A 27450-nucleotide genomic window follows, 5' to 3' on the forward strand; every position below is an offset into this window, starting at 1 on the left:
TGAATTCAGTGTTTTTCTTGATTGAGTTGAAAATGAGCTATGAAAATAGATGTGAATGATTGAAAAATGAATGTAAAAAACTAGAGCTAAAAAGGACCAAGTTGATAATGGATAATATAAACAAGTAAATGCGAAATTGATAATCACATAACAAACCCAAATCTAGAAAGGGTGTAGAGGGGAGCATGTGTCTAAAATCTAAGTTGAAATGTAGTGGACAATGACAATTAGGCACCACTGTCCAACTAGTGAATTTTTTAGCACTGAACTAGATCTAAAACCCTGAGACCCTATGCCTACTTCTAGTTGAATTTAAGCCTGGATTGGGAGAACAAGGACACCCAAACTCCATTGTCTAGGACAGTGGTGCCCAAACGCCCTTATCTAGGTGACTTTTAATTAAATTTGGAGAGGTTCTTTGTATCCAAGTCCTGAACAATTTTTCGTTTCAAGTCTTTGTTGAGAGCCTTATAGATGGACCTGAATATATACACAAGAGGAGAAAAATGGTGTTTGGGGATGTATAGGGGTCTGCCTTAGTCAAAGCTCAAGCTAGGACTCAACCCTACAACAACGATGAATTGGAAGTAAAAATCTAAACTGAAATGTTTGATTGAAATTTATACCTTCAATTGATGATGCAATGCTCTTAGGATAAGGCATGCATGTGTTGATGCAATAACATGATAAATCATCATAAAATCCATCATGAAATCAAATCATAATTGAAGATGTCTTGGTGTAGCTTGCTAGTCCTTGAACTCAAATCTGCTCTTAAAGAAGAATAGTTGCTCTCATATTTGAATGATAACATCATGTGAGATGATGAAATGAATTAAAAGGGGTGCCTTATATAGGGATTTTATAGTAAATTCACCTTTTGGGCAACTTAGAATTATCATATTTTTGCATTGGAGATAGTTTAGGAGACAACAAGACTGACATATTATGCTCCCAAACTTTTAGCCAAAAAAGCATCAAAAAATGGTGCTTGGCACCATCGTCCTGACAAAATAGGACCAAATTTTAGGGTTGTGAGATAATAGGGCCCTATTCCAAAAATATATTTTATATGGAAATTTGTAATGTTTAAGTGGGGAGAAAAGGTGCATTGAACTTTGAAATGATATAGGACCTATATAAGCATGAAATGAAATAAGATAAAGAACACACCTTAATATAAGGGCCCAAATAATAAAGGGTGCTTGTTGAAACTTACCTGAAAGGCTAAGTACACTAAAGAACACACCAAAAAATTAATAAATGATGTAAAGCTCATGAATCTCTATCCAACTATTTATTGAAACATGGGAATGGCTTCAATGTGTTGAACCTTGTTGAAATTATCCAAGCCTCCAAAATTTAGTGCTAGTTCCCTCTGTAAAGTAAGTGCACACAATGTTGGTCCAATGCAGCACTCAAGAATCTTACAACTAAACCTATTCTAATAGCTTTCTAGCTTAGAAAGTGTGTAGAACGTATAGATTTAACCACTGAGAGAAGCTAAAACAAATATAGGAAGCGGTAAAAGGTGGAGGTCATTCCTGAAACTTGACCCCTTGATAAAGATTTGCCGATAGAGGGGGAAAAAACAAGGGAAAGCGAAGGGACTAATGGACATGATGTAGTTTTTGCTCGATGGTAGATTGTTGATGAATGACTTCAACTAGGATCGATGGTAGATTGTTGATAAATGACTTCAAATAGGATCAAGGAAATGTTATTTCTTTTCTCATGTATAAGTGGTTTGCAGCTAACCTATTTTGGTACGATAGCTACAAGGAACTTTTTTTCTACTAATAAGCAGCACATCAAATCATTTTTGGCTTGTTTCTAAGGTTTTTTTTTTAAATGGAGTTTTGTTTGTAAAAAAAGGGGGATATGTTTGTTGCCCTGCATCAAGGAGCTTTGAACAATTTGGTTTTATAAAGATTTGATTTTTTTTATGTTAAATTTTTTTTTTTTGAAACTGATTATTCTAATGTTTAATTAGTTTCTTCTTATGTTTATTGCATCATTTCTCGTTTTTGGCTTAGAGAAGATTTAGGAGTCCTTGTGCTTATGTAGTAGTATTTTTTGCTTTTTCATTTTTTTTTAGAAGTCTTTGTTGTGTTCTTATGTCCATAGTTTGATTTCTCTTTTTTCTTTTCTAATTTTTTCTATTTGCCTTTTTCATAATTCTGATTAAAATGCTAAAGATTAAAATTTTATCATACGAGGTAGTTGCCCCTCTCAAATGCAGAGAATCATTAACTTCATAACAAGTTCTCCAATCAACAATGAATTTTGTCATTACCTGTTGGGTAAGTCTCATGACCTTTGCAATGACAAAACCATTAACAATGGTTATGAAGACAAATATTTTTTTATAAATTATTTGTACATAATACTAGTAAAAATACAAAGGATCGTACCTACACCTACTGAATAATAAAAATGCATTGCTTATACGTCTACAAATGTGTCAAATATCTATGTGTTCAAGGTTTGCAGCTACAAATTTGTATGAGACCAACACACTCTAAATTGTTGACTATAAATTGGGTTTATATATTATATCAGTTGTACGTAATTGTCTTTGTACTAATATATTTATCAATTTTTATGACCCTCATTATGATTACACTCCCATCTCTTGTAAAGGTGTAAGTGTAGAAGATCTCCTTGATCTAGATGTGTTTTCATCTCTTAAAATTAATGATAACCAAAATAAATAAATCAATAAATATTATGTGAAGTTTTTTTAATATTAGAATAGTACAGAGCTAGTTGTTAAGAATGCAATAATACTTTAAATTCTAATGGTGTTATATTTCATTTAATAGTGTATACGCTCTTCATATTTCTAGATTTTGAGCATGAACAATAACATGCCTTATAATCCACACAACTCCACAATTACCCCCAAAAAAAAGTATAAGCATTTTGCATCATTAAGATCCTTCGGATAGAGAAGTACTTAAAATGCATCTATAAATTGGTTTATTTGAATGTTTGTTTTCTAGTGACTGAATATATAGCGTATGGTACTCAAAATCAAAGCTTCAATGCGAAAATTGAGGGACTTCTCTTTTATAGCCTAAAAATTAGAACGAAAATTTGAATGCGGATGGCATTGACCTTAAAAATCCTGAGGATATCGTCCAAAGTAGGGGTTTCGTATCAAAAATGGGCTGCATTTTATTTTATTGTACTGGTAAATTAAAAAATTAAATGTGTAATCAAATATTTCGTAAGGGTGAGTGAAGATCTATTAGTTGAACATTTTAATTTCACATTTTTTAAAATCTTACATGAAAATTTCAAATCACATTTTTCAAACCACTCTCTATTTCTTACAGCAGCTGATTTGGCAAGTCCTCTGCTCATAACTAAAAGTTTCAGAGTTACATCATCAAATATGATTCCACATCAACATGTTTTTTCTCAAGGTGTCCAAAACAGACCCAAAAGAGTGAGACCAATACTTGTGCACTAAGTCATGTTTTATTGGCACACTGATGTGGCATCACATGATTCACTGCTTTTTAAATCTAACAATACATTTCATTAATAAACAGATAATAACAATTTTAAAAATTATAACTATTGATACAATATTATCAAAATATTAGACATTAAATCAACTACTCGATTTTCTTCTATAATGTCAGATATTGATCACACTTTTGTTCGTTGAAGGCTGCTCTTGATGTAAGATACAACTAGAGGAATTCGTATTTCCTTAAATAAATTTTACAATACTTGACAAATTGTATGCTCATCCAGAACTTCATCTGTCAAGTAAATGTAACCAGTTATTGGTAACACCGAAGCCAAATAATAGCATGTCCAAATGACATGTATAGGCAAGGATACACGCGTGATCGCCTCCTGTGGTCCGAGTTATGTCGTAAGTATATACGCATCTCATTTTAATCCATTCTTACTAAAGACGTGGAATTTTATTACTGTTTTTCCTTCACAAAAGTCATACTAAATTTCAGAAAGACCTTCAAACATAAGGTGAGGAATGATCTTGCTCCTCTGCAATTTCTCCTATTGTAATTGTACAAGATTAAGTGCATATTGGTTATGTAAACATTAAGCACTCCCTGCAAGCGATATTTGATTCTTGATATTCTAAATCGATTATAATGGTTTTTGCAAGCAATTTCTGCAGTAATCCAAACGATGCTGTCCTAAAAGCGTAAGTCTTATTAATTAACTTTTAAAAAAATTGTAATGCTTCCCTAAATCAATGAATATATTTGCAAAGAGCTTTGGACTCAACTATTATGGATACTCCCATATAGTTAATCTCGAACTGAGCACTCAATGCTAGCGATTTTAGCACCTTTTTCGAGGTTATTAAATATTTGATTGATACTCATCTACAGTGAATGTGAATGAGCGCTCAATGCTTGCAAGTTGGGCACCTTTCCTATTGAGTTACAAATTTATCTTCTTCTCAAAAGCAAGGTTAAGCCACAAGTGTAGCTGGGTATGAAATAAATTTGTCTACAAATCTTGGCACGGCATTTTTTTTTTAATATTGAAATTATCAATTTTCATCCAAATAGTTTTTTCTGTTAAGACCCAAAAAAATTACTTTATGAAATATTCTGATGCGGGTCTTCATTTCTAAAATGACGTATGCGGTGAAATTTTAAGAAAATAAATTAGCTGACAAATAGTACCCACAAAAACTATCCTCCTGTCCAATGCTTAACTTACAACTGGGAAAGGGCTTGGTTGTCAACTAAAACTAAAAGATGTTGTAAGTTGGATGGAGAATTTGAAAGAAATTATCTTGTATTTTGCCTACTATGCAAAGTGGCATTCATGCATGTTTGGAATACAAATGTTTCCAATATTTAAATTAAATTTGATCAAAGCCATTGAACAAGTACAAAAGTATGTGTTTTGCATTCCATCAGTTTATGTGTCTTATACATTTATAATACAGAAAGAAAGTAGCACAATACCCGAAGAAAATCTTAACAAAATTCCAATAATTATCAGATAACATTTATTTCCATTTAAAAAACATATGAATAAATGAATGAGATTGAACTCTACAAGTTACCAATACTGGGTAAGATGGCATAAAATACACTTTGGTGCTCGCCTGCAACATAAGCCCGGAATATTATACAATGTTAACAGTTCCCGCACTGCAAAATACATGGAGGTGCATGGATAGCTAAGTAACAAATGCTGTCATGCATCTAGAAAAAAATTGGCAGAGACAACATAGACAGCTATCTTTAATTTCGTATGGCAATGACCCTAAAACACAATAGAAATGAAAACTGTAGGTGAACAGAACATAACAAAATCCAGTACACAAGACTTCAAGGATGAGATGAAGCCAACTGAGATCCTCCTAAGTCATGAGAGGTGCAAGACCATCCCCTTCCCAACCAAGTCGGAGCATTTGATCCACAACCTTGACACTCAACTGTACAACAAAATCCATAGCAATTACAACATTATAAACTTTATCGATGTCTGCAGATAAATCATATAAATACATCGCATGTAATATAGTTTCTGTTGCTTCGGAAAATAGTAGATTACTCATTCTCACTAGAAAGATCAAGAAAAATGAATGTGTATATCAGCAGGCACTCACAGCAGGATCCGTGTATATTAGAAGTTGTTTATCCAGGAGAGAGACAACCAAGTTTGTGTTATCCTTGTTTAGAGCCAATGCTGTAACATCCTGCCCTTCTTGCAGCTCCAAAATACGCACAATCTGCAAACGTATTTGTTAGAAGCTTGATGGCATACCTGTCTAATTGTAAAACTCAACATAAATAAAAATGAATTGTGCAATTATAGGACAAATCACAGGTTTCTAGGCATCCTAGGGATCGCAACCAACCTCGAGTGTGTGCAAATCTAAGAGACAAATGGAAGGTACAGGAATGGCAGTTCTATCCTCTTCATGTCCATCAAGTGGTCCACATGTATCTTGTTGTTGTGAATATTTATCTCTATCTTGTCCATCTGAATCTGTCTTATCTCTGTAAGAGAAGTAGCTTGAATCTGAATTTGTACAATCATCATGTCTTCTCTCTGTTTGTGTCGGACGTTTTCCGTTTGAGAATGCCGGATTTGCACTTGTACCAAACAAAACACTCTTTCCATCTCGTGAGATTTCAATGCATGTAATATCCCCAGGAAACAAAGAAAGAGTTCTTTTAGCAACTGGAGTGCCATTCAGGGTGAAGGTCCTAAGTTGCTGAGAGGAATTGTCCCAAATGATTATAATTCCCTCAGATGACAATGATAAAATATCTGCTCCATTCACTTCTAGCCGCCTTATCAGACGTCCTGTTCTGATTGAATGGAGTAGCACACCACTCAAGTGCGAACAGGAGACAACAAGATCAAGGTCAGAATTTAGGCAGCAGCATGTTACTTCACTAATGTGGCCTCGAAGGACATGCAAAGGACCTTCAATGTACCTCTTTCTACCATCCATAGTTATATTTGCACTATTTCTTCCACTTGAATCTAACATGCTGCTAAGGGCATTGCCAGAAGTTCTATGAAGCCGCCATAATATAGCAGTGGCATCTCGAGATCCTGTTACAAGGGTGCTTCCATCTGGAGAAACTGCAAGACAAGTAACCGGAGCACAATGGCCAGCTGCACTCTCCAGAGTTTTGGCATTCTCAGCTAATATTAACTTTATGCTGTTATCAGCATGACCTCCTGAAGAGATAGAGAAGGTAAGTTAAGGGAAAGAAAAAAAGGTGAATAATTAAATAGGAATTGCCTGAACAGGAAGCATAAGTGTATACATTGAAGTATGGTAAGTTTTCTACCAAAAGTGTAAACAGTATACCTGTCAAAATTGATGTGTCTTGAGTGATTGCAACAATGGATGAGCTCTTTACTCCAGAAGCAGGAAGTGCAATAGCCTGAGGATAACGCCAATCATCAGAGGTGGAACCAGGTTGACTTTTGAAGATACGCCTGAAAGCACCACCACTGGAAGTCACAGTTGCTTTCCCATGCTGAAACAGGAAAGGCATACCATGGCCATCTGGCGTGTTTGGCTGCCATTTGTGCAATGCGACATGACCCGCTGGCAAATTTGTATCTATGGTGACAATTGAATCTTGAGAAGCATAAATTGCAGAAGCTGGAACATTACAACGCTCTGAATTTGGAACTGCATAGGATTTTATTTCTGCAGGATTTCTGAAGATGGTCTGCATTAAGATGAAATAAGTTAATATTAGCATCACTTATAAGTTATGAGCTTAATGTACATTAAATTAATAAATAATACATAAGGAACCAGAAAATCACATTAACAAGAGCAAAAAAAAAACTGATAAAATTCAAAAGGAAGCCAATAATTGTTTTACAAGCTAGGATGCCATTGATTACACTACTGATCTTTCCTATTAATGGCTGGCTAACCTTCTTCCTCCATTGCAGACATGCACAAGTTTCTATATAATATCCTTTGGGAGGCAGCCCTTTGTCTCTTTTCTCCATATGTTTCAACATTCTATTCCCCCTTGTCATCCTTGTTCCTGCTCTTGAAGTGCTCTTACAATAATGAGTGTAAATAATAAATATGTGCCTTCAAGGCTACATTTATTATCCCTCATGGCCATCCATTCATAACCCTCCATGTAAAACAGTTATAGTTTTCTCCTTCAACCAATGAAATGTGGATTTTCACGAATCTAAGCAGCTTAAGTTGCTTGAATCCTTCTGTTTCTCAAAATTCTTCTATAACACCTTCCCATCCCAAAGAAAATCCTACTTGAAACATCCACCCCAAGTCTCGTTTCCCTATGCTAATCTGTAATAATCTAGATCAGCCCATTATCAAATTCACCTCTGTCTACTTGTCATTTATCTTCTAGTTTAAACAAGAATCTGTACCAAAAAAGGCCCCGACTACGAAGGAATTTACTAATTAAACTGACTTCCTTAAATATAATGTGGATTCTCTTTCCTTAATCTAAGTGGACTCTCCAAATACAACTGTGGTGATATCACCAAGTCCATTCACAGCCTGCAGTAATGCCAACACATGTTGTATTGTCCGTGGTACTACCAAACGCTCTTTGGAGTTCAGTGATACTTCCATCCCACTAGACACTGCTAACATGTTTGAAGTAGTGCAGGGTAAAATTGGGGAATCAGAAAATTCTGGAGATTGTCTTATTTAGGGGCTAACAATGTTTTCTTTTATATGGAATTGCAGGAGTTTATTGGGAAAGACATCATCTGTTGTAATTCTGCGAGAAATGATAGGATGATGCCTTCCTTAAGGAAAAGCTATGTAACGAGATAATTTCATTAGGACTTTTCCTACCTTCTTATCACAATAGAACTAGATTCCAAAGCAAAAAATTGTTGAAGCAATAATAACAAAATTTCACATGATTCATAAGTTGGAGATTGCAAGAAGTCCCCTACACCTTAAAAAATGCCAATTACGGCCAAATCAAAAATGGTATACACCTCCCAAGAGAAAATCCCAATTTATAGAATGCTCAAAATATTGAGCTTTTCTCTTCGAAATCTAATACATTCTCATGTCTCTCTCTAATTGATATTTATCATCTTTGATTTCTTGTTAATCTTGATTCCTCACATAACACAACCAGGTTCTCACAATTTAGAGTGTCAATTCCCCAAACATATCTTTAAGTTTAGATCAAATGTGCTCTACCTTATGGTAGAGCTACTTGATGAGACCACTTACTCGAGACTCCTATTACCTATCAATCACAATACATATAGATTCAAAAGCCAAGAGGTTGTTGAAACAACCTACAAACTCTAATTTTTTTCAACACATGAATCGGTTGCCACTATATCTTTTAGTCTATGGTTGTATTTTTCGATAGCCACATTTTTAAACTCAACACAAATTAGGGCATGTGACGAGGATGGAAAAAATGCCAATTTTTGCAATGCATTTGGGCATTTTTATCAAGCTTTTCGTACATTTTAGTAAGTGATGAGTTTCAACTCAACAAACTAAAATTTACACAAATACTCACTACTAACTCATCAACTCATCAAGTACTTTGAAACTAGTTGAAATATGGTGAACAAGTTGTTTTGATCATTATTGACCGTCTAACTAGAAAACAAAAAATTTTGATCATTGTTGACCTTTTGACTAAGCATGCTCATTTTTGTGCCTTGCCCCACCCTTACACAATTGCTATAATAGCTCAAGACTGCTTCCATTCAATCTTCAAGCTTCATAATATGGCCCACTCCATACTCAAAGATAATGATATTGCTTTCACCAACAACCTTTTAGCAAGAATTGTTTAACTTGCAAGGCACTCAATTGAACATCAGTTCAGCCTACCATCCTCAAACTAGGATTATCAACAAATGACTCAAGACCTACTTTCAATTTTTTTGTGTCAACAAAGGGAGTAATTGGCCAAATGGTTGCCTCTCTTTGGATGGAAATGCAGTACCACTCATTACGGTGCCTCCAAGATGACCCCATATGAAACTATCTATGGTCATCCCCCACCTTCTCTAGCTACTTACTCCAACTCTTACAAGATCAAGCAATTGACAATTCCCTTGTAAAAAGGGAGGACAAATATTAGACACTGTCCACTTATCAATATCACAATCACGTGTAAACGGCTCTTATTTCCTGATTGTGAGGAGCATCACGAGGATGCAAATTTCCACCTCCAAATCCTCAAAAATGTCACAATGGAGGTTCACCCTAACAATGTGGCGAATTCATGACAAGTTTGGCATACATGTGCAAGGCAGCTAGGAAATTCATTGAAGCTTCTTACAAAATGTAACACTTAATCTAGTATTCATTTAGGAAGTTCACTGAAGCTTCTTACAAAATATAAGGTCAAAAATTTCCTACTTTGCAAACTTTGCCTTAAAGGTTATGCACTTAATCTAGTATTCATATCCTATGTGTATAACATTTGACACTTTAAAGCTCACTAGAGAACAATCTTAATAACATTTGACACTTTCAAAAGTAGAATGCCCCTAGAAAGCATCAACAAACTCATCTTAATCCCTTGAACATAACGCCAATAACTAAACTCCATTCTAAAAAAATCGGCACTCCAAAAAAAATTGGAGCTAAGAAAGATGTTGGAGTGACCAAATATGAGGACATTACGTTCTTTTTAGCCTTCTCTTGACATTAGACTGATTTTTAACTACCACTAGATCTATTCAAAACCCTAAAATCCACCCAAACAATCTAAGGGAAAATTTTCAAAATGGACACCTAGATAGTTTGTACATTGGTGACCAATTGGAATTTTTGAACATTTGAAATCAAATGTGAATTGATCCCTACATCTAGATTTACCCTAATGCATTTTTCAACTATTATTTAGACCTCGGCATCAAATAAATCTATATGAAGGTTCATTTAAAAGGGCTGCATATTCACAACTCTATACCATACAATAGGGTTTTTTTGAAGCCACTATATTGAAGATAATATGTAGAACTTGTTTCACTCTTCTAATCCTCTATTGCCAATCTCTTCCACTTCAAAGCTAGAACATCCTCGCCCTCCTCCCTTCCTTGTCTCCTTTATCATTTATCTATTGCCCTCCAAATTCCTTTCCAATGGCTTCCTAGAATCCCTGTTCCTTTGCATCCTCACCATCCATTGTGTTCTCCCATAGATCTAATCACCGATCCCCTTATTCCTTTCCATAAATGACACTCTTGTTTCCATCACCTATCAATCCCTCCATCATTTCCACACAACACTAGATTTCCTCCCAAGGTTTTACCATTTTAGGTTCAAATCAACACATGCCTCTCTTTCACCATGGTAGAGTTTTCACAAACCCAAAGACTTCCAAGGTTATTGTTGAAGGTCGGAATACATCACCTAAGAGACTTAAAAAGCCAATCTCCTAAATAGCTAAACTCTATTTTTCTCCCACAAATTGTTTCAAATCTAAATATCAAGAGATTGAGACAAATCGAAAGGATTTATTGGCAAGTTTGGCATCTAGACACAAAGACAAGTGTCAAAAGTTTTTATGCTCTAGCAAACAAAGACATGAGTGCCCAACTATTCAAGGACTAACAAGAGCGCTTTACTACAAAACGAACTTGCAAGAGCACCTAAGTTGGATGCTAGTGTCCAACAAGAGCACCTAAGTTGGATGCTAGTGTCTAAGAAGGTCACGAAGACTCCATATTTTCTAGGATTGCTCCTCCAATTCACCATAGTGATCTTATCCAATCATTTCATCTTCAATTTTCCTAGAGATGCATACTCTTGACTTCTCATTTTAATTTACTAGTTTAAGTCCTCGCTACAGAATTAGTTTGATTAAAGTGAAATCCTATAGATGTTTGCATTCCTTCTTAGATATCAAAAGTTCATTTTAAATTTGGTTCCGAATAAGCTAGTGCAAACAAAAAAGAAACTTAGGTTAATTGTTACTCATTTGCAACACTAAAACAAAACCTATGGTTCACTTCTGCTCTTTCACAAACATGTCTACTATAACTCTTGTTGTGTGCATGCAATGAACAATGCACTCAAGGAGACTGGCCAAATTGAGTGGATAAAATAGGATGTAGGTGATACTATAGATGTACACTTGTTTATTTCTAATCATCACAAGTTACAAGCACTATTCGGTCTTTCTCAAAGAAGGAATTAACCAACATTGTTGAAATCAAATATGCACCTTGCATTGTTCTATAGGTGAGGATGATTAAAATTGTCATGACATGAGTAGGATCGATGAGCCAAATCCAAGACAAAGCAAGGATGAAGGTGAAGTGGTGAAAAGTGATTGATTTTAGTCACATGAAAAACACATCACCACTATCCTATCCTTAGTTGTCAGGGTGATTAGATATGGGAACTCTGAGACTCCTCACTTGGGTTATGGTTGGAAGAAGCTCAAAACTCATTTTATATGATTCCATATGAACTATACTTGAAGTGGTATGTGTATAAGATTGATAGAGTTCTCCTCATTAGTGGCATGGAGGTGAAAAGAGGCTTCATGAAGGCCGTCCAAAAAATGTGAAGTGAAAAGGAGGCCTCATTGATCCAAAATGAGTGAATCAAATTCATCAAACTTAAGGTCTACTTGACATCGACAAAGTTAGATAAAGGGACTTTGGACCAAGACAACCCAACGATTTGGTGGTGATTATATGAGTCTTCATTAGTGATAAGCATACTAGTCATTTGCCTCTTATAACAGGTTTGTAGTTCCTTTGAAGTTGAGTGGAACTAGTCCACATACACTTCATCCACAATCAAAAGGAATAGGCTTATCTCTAGGATAGTAGATAAGATCTTGGTTGTTGATAGTGTCTTGCATCCCATAAATAACAAGACAATAGAGTACAAGGCAGGTCAGGCCCAATGGAGCCATGCAAATTGATGAGAATAAGGCTAAACAGTAGATTCAAATTCAATTCATCTTTCAAGTCTTTTGGCACGCTTCCCAAGGTTGGAATTCACTCCTTTCTCCATTCTCCTTGTTGACCATGTTTTGGCGCCATTTGACCTTCTTGGGCGAATTTTCGGTGGTGAGGAGGAATTCATACTTCATTTGGATTTTCCATCAACCCTTGGTTTTGGCACCCTCCATCATCCTTAGGCGGCATTTTGCTTTGGTCATGGAATTCACACTTTTTCAAACTTTCCACGTTGACCTCATTCTGGTGCCCTTTGACCTTCTTGGGCGGACTTTTGGTGGTGAGGAGGAATTTGGCAATTTCCATGCTATCCATGGAGACTCCATTTTGGCACCCTCACCTGGCTTTGGGCAGATTTTGACCATGAAGGAGAAATTCAACATTTTTATCCATTCTCCATGAGCATGCCATTTTAGCGCCCTCCTTCACTTTTGGGCGCTATTCTTCACTAAGGAAGGAATTCATCATTTTGTCCTCCTTTCCATCTCCATCTGAGTTTGGCACCTTGGATTCTTCATGGGTGCAATTTGGCGTGGGTGAAGGAATTTCAATTGTCTTAGATTCTTCATGGACTTAGATGAATTTCTTGGGCTTTCCTTTTCAGGAATGGATTTCCAACACTTAGCCATTTTTTGAGTGATTTTGTCTTCTTTCTGACTTTCAGGAATTAGAAGTAGTCATGAATGCTTGGCCTTCATCACTTTGCCTGAATGGTCCTACCAAAAATGAACTTCCAAAAATAGAAACTTTTAGAATGTCAGTGTTAGACTCCTAGAACAGGACACAGAATGACTTTCTATAAATAGAAACTTACTAAAAATAGTAAGTTTGATTTTTGGCCAAATGACGACATTCCGGGAGTCAGTAAAATCCCTAAAAAATAGGAACTTTCTAAAAATACAAAATTACTCCGTTTTGGCTCAAATTTTACTGGGAGGCTCCTTGAAGGGTCCTAATTCCAGTTATATGTTTAGTTTTACCAAAACCCTAACAAAAACCCCTAAAATCTAGGACTAAAGGCAGAAACCCTAAAATTAACAAAACAGGGCCTAGACTTCATCAAATTCACTCAAACGAAAAGCAAACTTAACCAATTTGACCCCGAAACACTTGCGAAGCAAAAAGACTAATGAGTGTAATTGCAAGTGTTTCTTTCACTAGCATTTTGTAAAATCTAATAACATGTAAAGCAACTACAAGTTGAGTTAGATTACGACTGTAGTTGGAATAAGTCATGTTAATTGAGAAAATTTCTCAAGTTAGTTAGGATCCTCCCACCTTTTTCTCAAAGCCCCTCCCCTATATATATTCGAGGGTGCTCTATGTAATTTTTATCTTTTTCTTAGAATTTTGCACTTGTAAAGACTTTGAGCTTTGAAGTTGTAAATTGTTTAATCTCAAGTAATATCAAAGAGCTGGAACTTCAGACTTTGAGTTGAAGCCATACTTTGTGTCCTTTGTATTCTTGTGTCATATTGGAGCATTTCTTTGTACTTATTTGAGGTTGTGGAAGGCTGTTAAGAAGAGCTTCACCCAAAATATCTGCAGACTTTGTCCTGCAAATACCAAAGGTGGAATTAGTTTAGTTTATTGTTAAAAACTGAGAGAAGTTACAAGACTTTGTGCTTGTAGTTATTCCCATTTAGAGTAATTAAAGGTGCATCATACTTGCAGACTTTGTGCTGCTATATGCTGTACGTTATTGTTGTTGCATCATCCTTATAGACTTTGTGCTGTTATATGCTGTAAATGATCTTCGTTACATCATTTTAAAAGGGTAGATAGGAATTTAGGAACTCAAGACTTTGAGCTTGATTGTTGTTTTTCCCGTCCCAGAGGAGGTGACGGAAGTCTTTGTGCTTTCAGGAAACTTCATTTCCTCTCTCTTGGTTTCATTTAAATTTGCTACTGTTATTAGTTCATACTTGTTGCTTATTTTCTGTGAAGAGGAAAGAGCATAATCTTTTCTGAAAAAAGAGAAAAGGTTGTTGTCCCATCCGTTTTAGATTAAATTAGTATTAGAAAAGGGGGAGCCTTCCCTAAATTAGGAGAGTTTATACTCACGTGTTGTGGTTGAAACCACAATTTTGCACATCCTAGTGGGTGTACAAAATTTTCAACCAACAGCCATGACGAGTATTCCACAGCATTTGCATCAAACAATGAGTCCCATTAACCATGGGCCCATTGTACTTTGTATTGCAAACTTGATGAAATTGAATAATTGGAACTTTGCCAAACTGTCTACATAAATGATAAATTGCAGTTACTTTTACTATATTTTGTAATTAATTTTTCAAACATTGTTCTTTATATATTATTTCAAGTTCAACTAATGAACTTGCCTTCACCCTCCCCCCACTACCATCACCAGATTTTGGAAAAAGAATTGTTGGACCCAAAACTCATCCCTTTGTCCCTACATCACTTCATCAGAAAGGCACCATGGAACAATGATTTCAATATAGATATTGAGCAATGGTAATAAACAATTTTAATTGTTTTCTTGCTTCAAAACCCTAGTGCAATCACTTTAGAGTCCGCAAATTTTTCATGTTCTGTTGCTTCCTTTCTTGATTGTTTGCTTGAGAAAACAGCAATCCCAAGAATTAGAAAATTAATATTACAAAGGTGAATCTCATGCAAACCAAAAGAAGCACAAAGTAATGAAAATAAGAACAGTGCAGATTCTCCCATCAACACCATCAATAAGTTTTGGATTTAGACAAAGGAACAACCGTACAGTATGTTTAACGGCAAGGACACACGATAAACACAATTACAGGCTACAGCCATTTGGCATTTTTTATGATCTCTCCGTTACTTGTTTGTACACATTTTATCCCTTCTCATATCGTTTGGAAATTAGATTCTAAATAATATATTTCTTTCCGATGTTAAAATATGTTTCTCTATGAATGCCAAAACTTCAACATCTGGGGCAAACCTTGTTTATAAAGATCAACACCCATGGTTGTTGCAAAGAATCACAAATAATTTATTGCAGCAGAATTAATAAATTCCACAGCACTTATCAAAGTAAGACTGACAAATATAACATGTGAGATGATATATAAAATTCTTGTATGTTTACTAATTTTACAATTCACTAAACATAAGGATATTTAAAGCTTAAGGCTACAATAAGAAATATCCTAGCTGGACCGAGGATTCACCTGCAGGTGAAGAACATCGGCTAAAGGCCGCCTCCTCACATGTGGGAATGACAACAGCTGAGATGGAGTTTGCCCAAAATAAGCAATTTGATCTTGTGTGGCATGGCGAAGAGCCTAGTATGGAAAATACAAAAGTCAGTGTCAATCCAATCATTCTAACAAATGGCAATAAAACATTTGATCAAAGAAACAAAGAGAATTACATACTGGATCGGAAATCTTGTCAATATCAACAGCCCCTTCATATGTCATATAAAAGAAAACGTTGTTAGCAGCAACAGCTTCTTTTCCTCTCTGTTTATAACTGAAATTCAGACATTCCAGATACATCCAACATTAATCCTGTAACAAAACATGACCTTTTCCCAGACAAAATTTAAAGATAACTATACTAAAGACACCATGAAAGTCGTTTGTTCCCACATGTTATAATGCTGTTAGTGTTGTACAGGGATGTTTCTAATCATAGTCTATTAAGCAATTTGAATTTTTATGTATTACAACATCTATAGTTCTGAAGGTATTGTCACTGGCTTACCCAAATATAAGATCAATCCACTCATGCAAATGTGCAGACACATGTTCACTCTCAAGTGCTGTTTTATGTTTGTGAATAAAATCAATAGGACTATCTGCCCAGGGAGGAAGCTTGACACTATCTGTAAAATAGATGAATAAAATTAACCAATTAACTAAAATCCAATATCATCCTTTTCATGTGTAATACTGCATACACACACTCCCATTAACGCAGGAAGTAAAATTGTGCATACCAATCTTTTCTCCCAGCTGTGTCGTGCCTAAATCAATCCCATTCTCATTAACAAGAATTTCTGGAAGGTAAAATAGCTCAGGGACCTGAAAATGTAGATAAGTACACATTAGGCAATTGCGAATCAAGAGATGCAACATTACAGAACCTTACAAATACATTTTTATGCAAAACAATTGCATGCCATACAGTTTGGTTCTTACCAACTCTTTCACATCGCTCATTTCCTCAAAAACCCCTTTCCAAGTTGAAATTAAATCAGAAAACATACGATCAGCATGATCAAACTTTCCTCCTTGTAGTTGAATCGACAGAGTTGTGAAAGGTTCCACTCGAGCAAGATAGTAAAGAACCTGTATAAGGGATGCTTCATATCACATTGTCTGTTTCCAAGCTTCAGAAGCACATAAAAGCTTTTAGTTAACATGCAAGGAAGATAACAAACCGTTCCAGCACTTGAATAGTGTGAACCATAATGGAACTTTGGAATAATGGGATCATCAAAAGTATTGTATCTCTCAAGGATCTTCTCCAGTCGATTGGCATTCAAAGCCCCAACAGGCTTCATAAAACATAGTCTTCAATAAGAGTCCAAGCATAAATTCAACGAAATTTCTAAATAGAAAGCAGATGCAATCTGGAATTGTACCTTAGAAAGATCCCTGTAGATAGAAGGGTTCCCGAAATCTAAGCTATCTGATGTATAGTCCACAAGAATCCATGGAAACACAGGATACTTTAAAAAATAAACACTATATTAGTAATGCATTAATGTTACATAAAAGTGAGATTTGTCACAAAGTGTTAATCTATTTAAAACCTTGAACAGCTAATTATCCAGAAAACAAACCTGGGTAATGTCATTATAGCTTCTTCCCGCCAGAGTGTTGAGAAGCATTAAATATTCAAAATTACTTATCTGCAGCATAAAATTACTGTAATTAATTTGTGATATGCCAAAAAAAGTTGAGATACTAGGCATGAAATCACAACGAAGACATGTCAGGAGAAAGTAGGAAGTAGTACATAATTTCTGTTCAATAACCAGTTCTCACCTCCCAGCGTGCCCACCGTTCCATGAGCTGCATTCTCTTTAAAAGTAGTTCTGGCTTCTATAGTAAAGAGATTACACTATCAGATATCAGCAATATTTCAAAATGTATATTTCCAACCAAGAATACAACAAAACTAGGAGCACAGAGCTCTGACAAACAGACCTGTGTGCCTGAATAAATGTTATTAAGATTTGGAGGCTGAGCTCGAACAATGGCTTTATAGACATTTTTACGGATTTCTATAGTCTGCAAGTGTAAACAATACTTATAAATACAATTAAAGAACTGTAGAAAGCTAGGCTTTTGAATTACAGTCACATGCACACATGCAAATGCTATGGTTGGTGCCATTGCAGATATAGAAATAAATTAAGCAACAATAGGAAATATGGAAAAGCAACTAACCCCAAAGTTGAAAAAGAAATTTGATCGATCAATCATAAATAGTTCTAATGCACTTCTCCTAAGAAGGTACCTGCAAATAAATATAGCAATGATTATAATTCTGGCCACATGAAGAGCAAACGCAAGATTTGGTAGAAATCTATAGCAAAAAAGAACTTAGACGAAAATCCAATAGATAATCTCCACAGTAATTCAGAAATGCTAAAAAATAAATACAACATTTATAAAAAATCATTTCCTCAAAGATTCTTACTTTTGAGATTCGACAAGTTATTTATCAATCTATATCAACTTAACTAAAAGTATAGATATCTCAAATAAATATATCTAAAAGATGACGAGAGATTCTTGATGTTTGTTGTGTTTAGAAAGATGTATTTAAGAGACATCTTATCTACAATTTTAATATCTCTTGACAAATTTTAGATAGATGTATTTAAGCAATGTTCCATGGGAACGCATCCCCCCCCAAAAATCCCCATGTCCCCTATAGGGGGACATTTCCGAGACTTGGGGACTTGGGGGAATGTCCCCCCATAAAACCACCACCTCTACCACCTCCGTCGTGGATGCCACCAAGTTGCTTGCTATATGGCACATGTCATTACATACGAATTGCAACCTTTAACTTCAGAAAAATAGTTTGCCTTTCATGGGGCACTCGCAAAGATGTTATATTGCATATTTTGCCTAAAAGATTTCAATTCACCACACTTTGCATATCAGCGCCATCACCCCCACCATTGCTTTGCCGCCATCACCCTCACCAATTGTGCTCAACCAATTGAGCTGCAAACCTTTGGTTTTACTCCATATTTTATATCCTAAAATACACAATGTTTCTATTTAAATAATTTTTAGCTTTTTTTTGTATAGTTTGGAATATATAAATGAAAACAAAACAAATTATTTAGTTGACATCTTTAGCTACTTCGTAATTGTAATAAAATAAAGTTAAACAAAGAAAAAACTAATTTAACTATATCTATCATTTTTTACTCGTAACAACACTAAATCTTTTAACTACTTTTCCCCCCCACATAAGTTTTTCCCCTCAACCATGGTAAATCAGCAATAGCAGTATTTTTATTTATTTATCTTCTAAAAGTTTTTTTTTTAATTATTTTTACTTTTAAATGTGTATTTCATATATTTATATTTGCATTTATTATTAGTAAATATTAATATTATTTCTATTATTAAATATTTATAGTTTGACATGTAAAAGGGATTCAAATTTAAAATAAAAGGTAAGAACTTTGCTCCAGCCCTTGGTGCCATTGTAGAATGCCTCTCGGCAAAAGATCTACTTAAAAAATCATCTACAAATGAATATATACCAACCAAATTTTTAGATGGCCAAAAAGAAATTGGATAAAGTGGGGACTCTTTTAAGGTGGCTGTTATATTCATTTTATGTTATCCGTCCACTGATGGTAGAAGGACGCCTAGAGTAGTTGGATATGCCCTTGCCCCTCCCTAGGTACGCACACCCCCATACTCAATATGGATATGGGTACAGTATGGTGTGGACGCACGTTGGATGCCATACGTACATGTGCCCAAAAAATCTTGATTTTCCAGCTGTGCTGGATAACATGTGATTTTATTTTTTTAAAATCCGATGTGAATCTTCCAGAACTTAATTTTTCTTTTTTGACATAAAAAGCTGAAGCCTAAAATATAATATATATTAAAGTGTAAGGACATAATTACATACATAAGAAAATAAAACCAGAAAGGAGGGGGAAAACTCTCAACCCTCATGCACAAAAAAACCCATACAGTTGTATCAGAAAACCCCTGATAATAATACATTATGCCCTTGAGCAATACAGGACAGGGGAAGAAAACTTTACAAAAAATATTTATATCCAAAGCAGCAAGAAATGAAGAGACCAAAACAAAAGGATCTGCAAAACTAAATTCCATTCGAAGATTCTTCAGATGAGGCTAACTCTGAGGGCTGAGGAAAAGACGCTGGATTGCCATGTGGATCAATTTCTGCATGAGTAAGAAGCCCCCAGATGGCATCGAACTTTGACAAAATCAGTGAGAAAAGAGGCTCACCAATTACTGCTGTCAGTAAAAATCCATGCATTAAAGGGACTTGCTGATGTAGCCAATATGCCATTTATGAAAGAAATGAGGATTGATCTTGAAATCAACTCCTCCAATATGTCATCCCTGTTGAGATATCCACCAATTAAAGGGAACCAGCAAAAATGTTATACGAAGCCAACTCTGTCGAAACATCCTTCCAAGTATACAGAGACGGATGGACAAAGGCACCAATAAGTGACTTGGTTATGCTCTCAAACCAGGTGAGGTCCATGATGACCAATGCAAACTGAGAGGATGCCTCCAAGGGAAGAAGAAACATATTTCTCTGCAGCAAATCTTCATCCAGAAGTCTCTTCAACGTCGTTTCTGCACTATTAGAAGGAAGTGTGAAGGCCGAGGACAAAGAAAACGCAGAGATAGCTGCGATAGGGACCTCCAAATACTTCTCATGCAACAACACCCTGAAGGCCATTGTTAGAACACCAAAGACGCTAAATTGGAACACAGAGCCCCAGACATCTTTAAAAGCAGTGGATCGATTGTGCAATTTTTTTGTATAAACAAAACCTCTACCAAATGAGGAAAACAAATGAAACCTTTTTTTTATTTCAACAACCTATTTTCTGAGTCCTCCTCCAACGCAACTCCAAAATGAATTGGCATTTTAATTTTTATAGATTTAAAAAAATTAATTGTTTAGAATTTTATATTTATATTTAATATTTACATTATAATCAAGATTGTATGGATCAATTTGTTCTTAGGGTTAAGATTTTTGGTGAATATTCCTTCATTGCATTCTAGGGTGCTTTAGGCAAAATTTCTGAAAATTTATACATATATTAGTTTTCCCTTTCCTCTACCACAACATAATTGCCTAGAGTGAAAATACATGTTATAGATGCAATCTTAAAAAAATGGGTCAATGGCTTTTAAAACACCAGATAAACTTATTTAAATAATGAACAGTGCAAGTACTTTATAAGTATCAGTTTTACCATGATGAATACAGAAGTGCAAAGGGTGAAAATAAACAAGGGTCAGAAATGGAGAGGAGGAGGATCCTTACATGATAAGCTTAAAAACCCTCTATGGTGGCATTCCAAACAAACAAGCACCCCACAATCCTACACAGTGACACATTACAAAAAATCTATTTGTCTCACCAACCTAAATGACTCATGGAATAGCTCATTATGTAATAAATCTTAGAAATTGGAGATATCTTAATCTACTGCATATTTTACCAACAAAATCAAGAAGACATTAGGAATAGTCGTGTTATGGAGGAGATTGATTTTATTCAACTCTATCATAACATTGTTCCAACTGTTTGATTTCAAATTCAGCCAATGTAGATATTCTAGGTAAAGTGTTATGTTCACAGGAAAAAAGCTTTAATTACTATATCAGTTTGCCTTGCAGCTTATTGCATGATTTAGTTTCCAACAATGACATTAAAAATAGTATCTGATAGCATTCCATTCTTGTCAATTTGTAATACTTGTATGAAAAAATGTTCAATACTGCTTGTTAAACATCTGCTTGTGTTTGTAGCAAAATCTACAAACAAACATAGTACGCTCACCAATTTGATGTTCATTTCAAGAGATGTACAAGAATATACCACAATCCTATTTTCAACTTGATAAAATCATTCAAGCATAGCATACCATCCTGTGAAGCCTTGTTGCTGCACAAAGGCCTTTAGAAGAAGTCAGTGTGATTTAAGAAATTGTGGACAACACCCATGACATAAAGATTAGATATTTTAATTTGTAAACTATGTTTCAAAATATCTCAACAAATTTAACAATATTTTAGTGTTCAATCTAGCTATGAGGGCCCTGCACATAATTAATATGCACGACATGCATCACCACTGACCTGATGCTAAACTATCATTAAAGACTTACTCAAACCAGGAGTACTAAGGACAGATTAGGACCACTTGGCTGAATTGAGGCTGAAGATTCAACCAAGCAATCAATCTTATTACATTCACTCGAGAAATTTCTCTTCTAAAAATTGCATCCTACAATCCAAAATTGCAGCATTTTGTTCTAGAATGCAATTAGTCTTCTTCCGTACACTTTTTGATTCTGGGTCTGGATTTTTATCTCAGCAAGGAGCATTGCACACCTATTAAAGACTAAAGCATCCTCATGTCATGAGCTGCACCTTGTATCATAAAATTAAGTTATTAATAATATAAATATTAGTACATAATGTAAATACCGAATTAATTATGATCTAATTAAACACTAACGCAGTTGTTAATGCTTTGATATGATTAAATATCTAGCATAATTGTGACATTTGTTCTTAATACTAATATCAATCTGGCTGGAACTTAACTAATATCGTTTCACTTAGAATCGATTAACACAGGAGTTATACCCCTTGATAAACACGCCCTCCTACAAAGAGACACATCTTTTCTAATCTGCCCTCGCGCCTAAGATAAATAGGATCAGGCTGCAGGCTTGAGGGCATATATATCTTTGGCGGAAATAATCAAGGAAGGAAAAACAGACGTCAGAAAGAAGCACACAGGCACCTCAAAGAGATTGAGGGTTTAAAGAACCCATCTGCCCAGCAACTACAAGCAAAGATGACACCTTCAGGACAGAATGAAAGATACGATATTAAGATCTTCCAGAATCTAGTGAGTAAGGATAATCAGTATGCATCCCTGTGTACACATACATAGAATTCTGTGACAATATTGGTAAATAAGTTTCTGCATACAGTATATACATATTTCTCATTATCTTGATCCACATTCTGCATATTAATACTGATCAATATTCTGAAAATACTCTATGTCATCACCAATCTAATGGATCTGAATCATATATTCTAAGTATTACTGGTATGATGAAAGGGAAACAGGTTACAGTTAGGAGAACGGTGTTGGAGTTATCTCACAGGCATGCCACCTCATGGTTTAAGACTGGGGAGTCCCATGAGGCCAAGGGGGTACAAGGGTGCTGTCCTTGGGCCTGTGAAGTATAGACTTCCTGGGCACCTTACTGTGACAACTCTCCTCCCTCTGTCATACTGAATAGAGATGCAAATGTGGAACATAAGGTAGGAGGTGACAAGTGGAGGAAAACGGTGATAGGACACTCCACTGGGTAGGCCACCTCATCGATGGCATGGGCCACATGGGGTCAAGAGTAATTAGTCTGCTCTTGAGCCTAGAAAATTTATGCCCTACTTAGCAGAGTTATTAGAATCTGTTATAATCTTATGAGCAGCACTGTGTGTGTGTGTGTGTGTGTGTGTATAATATATATATATATATTTCAACTATTCTAACTTGTTTGCAGGACTCCACTCTGAAACTCCAGGTATTCCTAAAACTTTTCCCACACTTGCTAAGACATAAGACAGGTATTCATGAAAGTTGTTATCTAACATTATTTCCTATAAATATAGGTGCTATTATATTAGACCCTGAAATTAAAATAAGTATTCCCTTCTCTGAATTTTGTGAAGCTGATTCAAGGAGAAATTATAAGAAAAGGAGGACATGGCCTAACATGGAGATACAAAACAAGGTGGGAAAATGACCATTCCCAACTTCAATGGTTCCGAAAAAATCTCAGCTCATTCATGGATTCAAAAATTGGAGACTTATCTCACCCTTTGTCCTATGACAAAAAGGAATGCTATAACATTTGCCATACTGCACCTAGAAGGAACGGCACGTGAATGGTGGCATCATGGCCTAGTTACACAAGACCATAAAAATGTCGAGACCTATGGTGACTTCAAGAAAAAACTTGTTGAAAGGTTTGACCAAATCCATCCCCAAAAACATTTCAAAGAGCTTACAAAGATAAGACAGAGGTAAACACTCGAGGAATATATTTCAGAATTCCAAAGGTTGGCCGTTATGGTTCCCGGGATATCCCAAGAGAGACTCATCTACTTATTTATTGAAGGGCTGACCGATGCAACCCTAGGTTTAGTAAGCGCTTTTGATCCTCCTACTCTTCAAAAGGCCATCCTTAAAGCTACCCAACTTGAGGCTGCCCAAAACAAGGGACGGGATCACTCTACGAAAGCAACATCTAAGGATAAGCACTTCCATGATAATGAAGGATGCAAAAGGACATCCCTCTCTTATAATGATCGTGAGGAACTGAGAAGAAAGGGCTTGTGCTTTGACTATAAAAATAAATGGGAACAAGGTCACAAGTATGCGCAAGAAGAAAGCCGAGGAGGGAAGCTATGTTTTAAGTGCCAGGAAACATGGAAACCAGGACATCAATGCACACGAAGAAATAAAAAAAGAACTTATGTTACAAGTGTGGAGAACATTGGGAACCCAACCATGTATGCGAAAAAAGGAGCCAAGCCCACCACATGAAAACTACATCAAATGAAGAAGGAAGCCCCAAATAAAAGGGTAAGATACAGCAAGGACAATGAGGACGATGGGACTTTGGCATTCATCTCAAGAGCAACAAAACACCGCCCTTTTAGGATCCAAGGAGTAATTAAGGGGAAAAAAGTGGCCACCCTTATAAACAGTGGAGCTACACATAACTTTAAAAAAGAGGATTTAGCCAAAAGGTTCAAAGGTTGGGATTGGAGGCACAAGACTTCAAGGGATTTAAGGTACCACTAGTCGATGGATTTACAGCTTCATGTACCAGAAAGATTCCTCACCTTAATGTAATGTCTCTATGGGAAAATATGTAATCAAGGATGAATTCTATACCGTATAATTAGGAGACACAAATTTAATTTTGGGCATCCCTTGGTTAGATTCACTAGGAGATATCAAACTAGACTTTTCAAAGTTGGAATTAAGTTTTGAAAACAATGGGGAGAAGGTTATGTTGCAAGGCCTCTCTGACGGATCTCCTAGGGTGGCTTCAGTGAAAAAAATGGGAAAGACCCTTGGTCACACTCAAGCAGAATGGGTAGCCCAATGTTTAATCTTAGACAAAACCACCTCCAAGGGTAAAGAGGTTCACATAGATATTTAGCCATTGCTATAAAAACACAAAAAGTTTTTTGACAATATTCCTCCAGGGTTACCCCCCAAAAGAGGGTTTGAACTGTTGGTATTATGAATCTGTTGCATTGGTTTTGTCATTGATGTCAACACTTGAGAACACTTGGAGATCTTTGTTTATGTTCACCGGCATGTTCAGTGACTTATGCACAGTCACCGGTATCTGGTTCACCGGCACTGAGGATGATCTGTTATCATCTGGAGATTACTTGGTTCTGTCGAAGACATTGTTTGGACACTTGGTTTTGGTGATTTGATTATTGATACAATCAAGTTTGCATATTTGTTGTTACCAGTAAATAGGTCTAGGTTATGAACCGGCAAGCATTATCTATTCCAGATCAACACAGCACGTTATGGAGATGATTTGTTATTGTTGTAAATGCATTGAGCCGACATCATGCATCGCATATTGATTCATTTGTAATTGATTTAATTGTAATATCTTTGTAAGCCGACCTACACATTTGGTCTTAGGTTTTGGTATATATGTAAGATCTCATTTATGAGATTAAAGAGTAGTAGAGGTGAGTGTGAAAAAGGATTGTAATAAGGTATATGCAAATATAAGCAGAGCTATACACGCAGACATCATTCAAGATTCAAGGAGGCTTTTGGAGAAGGCAAATCAGAGCTTAACCGGTACTGAATCCAGCATATGAAGATGTTATTTTGAGCAGTACATTATCATTGGATTTAACCATCCAATTGTAGTCAGTGTGACTCCCATTTTGTGATTGAGCAGTGAGCTCTAGGCAGTTGGCCTTTCTGCATGTGCAAACCCCATTTGTACACACATACTATCTGCAGTAGTATCATCTGATTGCGGGTAAGGTTTCCCACCGTGGTTTTTCCCCTTACAGGGTTTCCACGTACAAATAACTGTGTTATGTGTTGTGTATGTTATTTGTCTTTCTGTTTCATGCATTAAACTTTACCGGTACTGTTATTATCTGCTAAACTGTCTACCGGAATTAAAGTTTGGTTTACCGGTATTATGCACTAAGTTTGGTTAAGATGGTAAATTGTGCAAAAGAGATAAAAGTCCCAAGTCAGGGTAGGTCAGGAGTATTGATTTTCATGTCAAAGTCTTGTCTTCCTCTAAGTCAGAGACGATTAGGCAGAGTCAGTGGCCAAAGGAAGATTCAAGAGGTGATTTCAGGAATTGTTGAGCAAATTGGCAAGAATGTGGAAGGACATGCACCAAGGCTTGAGTCCAGGGCAAAGTCAAGTAATTCCAAAATGAATCAGGCCTGGAATCAAGATTTTCGCTCCTAACCCTTCCAAAGGGTCCAGGGCGAAATTCATATTCCTCTGCTCTGCTCCTTGTCTTTCACTCCTCTGAGAATGGGATGAAGGAAGTGAGAAACTAGCCAAGAATATGGATTTCGCTCCTGACCCTTCCAAAGGGTCCAGAGCGAAAATCTCCATGGACCTCATTTTCTCCCTTGTTAAGACCAAATTCTTAGTTTCTAAGGCATGTTTGGAAGTGTTAGACATGTTTTTTGCCTTAGGTAGTGATTAAAGGTGGAGGAGATGAAGAATTTTAGCTTAGAATATGGATTTCGCTCCTGACGCTTCCAAAGGGTCCAGAGCGAAATCCTTGAAAGCACTCATTTCCTCCTTAGATAAGGTCAGGACCTTGGCGTGGATGCAAGGAGAATGATGTATGTTTGCCTCCCAGAGAAGATTGGAGTTGGAGAAATGAAGAATCAAGCCTAGAACATGATTTTCGCTCCTGACCCTTCCAAAGGGTCTAGAGCAAAAATCTCCATGGACCTCATTTTCTTCTTTGTTTGACCAAGTTCTTAGTGTCCAAGGCATGTTGGAAGAAAGATGGACATGTTCTTGCCTTGGGGAATGATTGAAAGCAATAAAAGGTGGAGATTTTGTCCTAGAAAAGGAAATTCGCTCTTGACCCTTCCAAAGGGTCCAAGGCGAAATTTCTCTAAACCACTCTTTTCTCTCAATTCTATGCTAAGACAAGTGTGGATCAAGGTGGATTGAGATTGGGGATGTCCTTAGGAATGACTTTGAGTTGCTAGCAATCAATGAATTTGACGGAATTGAGCAAAACCAAGGATTTCGCTCTTGACCCTTCCAAAGGGTCCAGAGCGAAATTCCTAAAATCACCTATTTTCCTTGCAGGTCAAGTTAAACTTTTGGTTTTTATGGCTTGGATGGGTGTGAGGAGGTGTGTCCTTGCCTTTTGAAGTTGATTGAGGTTGAAAGAATGAAGAAATGAGCTCAAAACAAGATTTTCGCTCCTGACCCTTCCAAAGGGTCCAAAGCGAAAACCCTAAAATCCATCCTATCCTCCAAAATTTGTGCCAAGCCAGGCCTAGACCAAGGTGAGAGAAGCCCTTAGGATTGCCTTTGAATGATTTTTGACCACCAAAAATGTAAATTCTAAGCTAGGACAAGGATTTCGCTCCTAACCCTTCCAAAGGGTCCAGAGCGAAATCCTCGATAGGTCCTGTCCCTGGCTAGGATTTTGAGTGA

At 36.1% G+C, this 27450-nt stretch overlaps 1 protein-coding gene across 2 annotated transcripts in view; it reads right to left on the reverse strand.

Moving 5' to 3' along the window:
• Positions 1-4973: 4973 nt before the first annotated feature.
• The window catches only part of LOC131062490 (BEACH domain-containing protein C2), a 105160-nt gene continuing 82683 nt past the window's right edge, over positions 4974-27450 (reverse strand). For both annotated transcript variants that reach the window (XM_057996163.2, XM_057996155.2), the window contains exons 19-33: positions 17850-17919; positions 17607-17690; positions 17445-17501; positions 17240-17308; positions 17039-17125; positions 16835-16951; positions 16593-16742; positions 16391-16475; positions 16156-16276; positions 15825-15921; positions 15618-15731; positions 6839-7208; positions 5870-6705; positions 5618-5740; positions 4974-5443 (exon numbers count right to left, since the gene is read on the reverse strand). In XM_057996163.2, the coding sequence (XP_057852146.2) occupies positions 5369-5443; positions 5618-5740; positions 5870-6705; positions 6839-7208; positions 15618-15731; positions 15825-15921; positions 16156-16276; positions 16391-16475; positions 16593-16742; positions 16835-16951; positions 17039-17125; positions 17240-17308; positions 17445-17501; positions 17607-17690; positions 17850-17919 (2455 nt within the window). In that variant the 3' untranslated portion in view covers positions 4974-5368. The remainder of the gene's footprint in view (positions 5444-5617; positions 5741-5869; positions 6706-6838; positions 7209-15617; positions 15732-15824; positions 15922-16155; positions 16277-16390; positions 16476-16592; positions 16743-16834; positions 16952-17038; positions 17126-17239; positions 17309-17444; positions 17502-17606; positions 17691-17849; positions 17920-27450) is intronic.

Source organism: Cryptomeria japonica, chromosome 5 (assembly GCF_030272615.1).
Source record: "Cryptomeria japonica chromosome 5, Sugi_1.0, whole genome shotgun sequence".
NCBI lineage: Eukaryota > Viridiplantae > Streptophyta > Pinopsida > Cupressales > Cupressaceae > Cryptomeria > Cryptomeria japonica.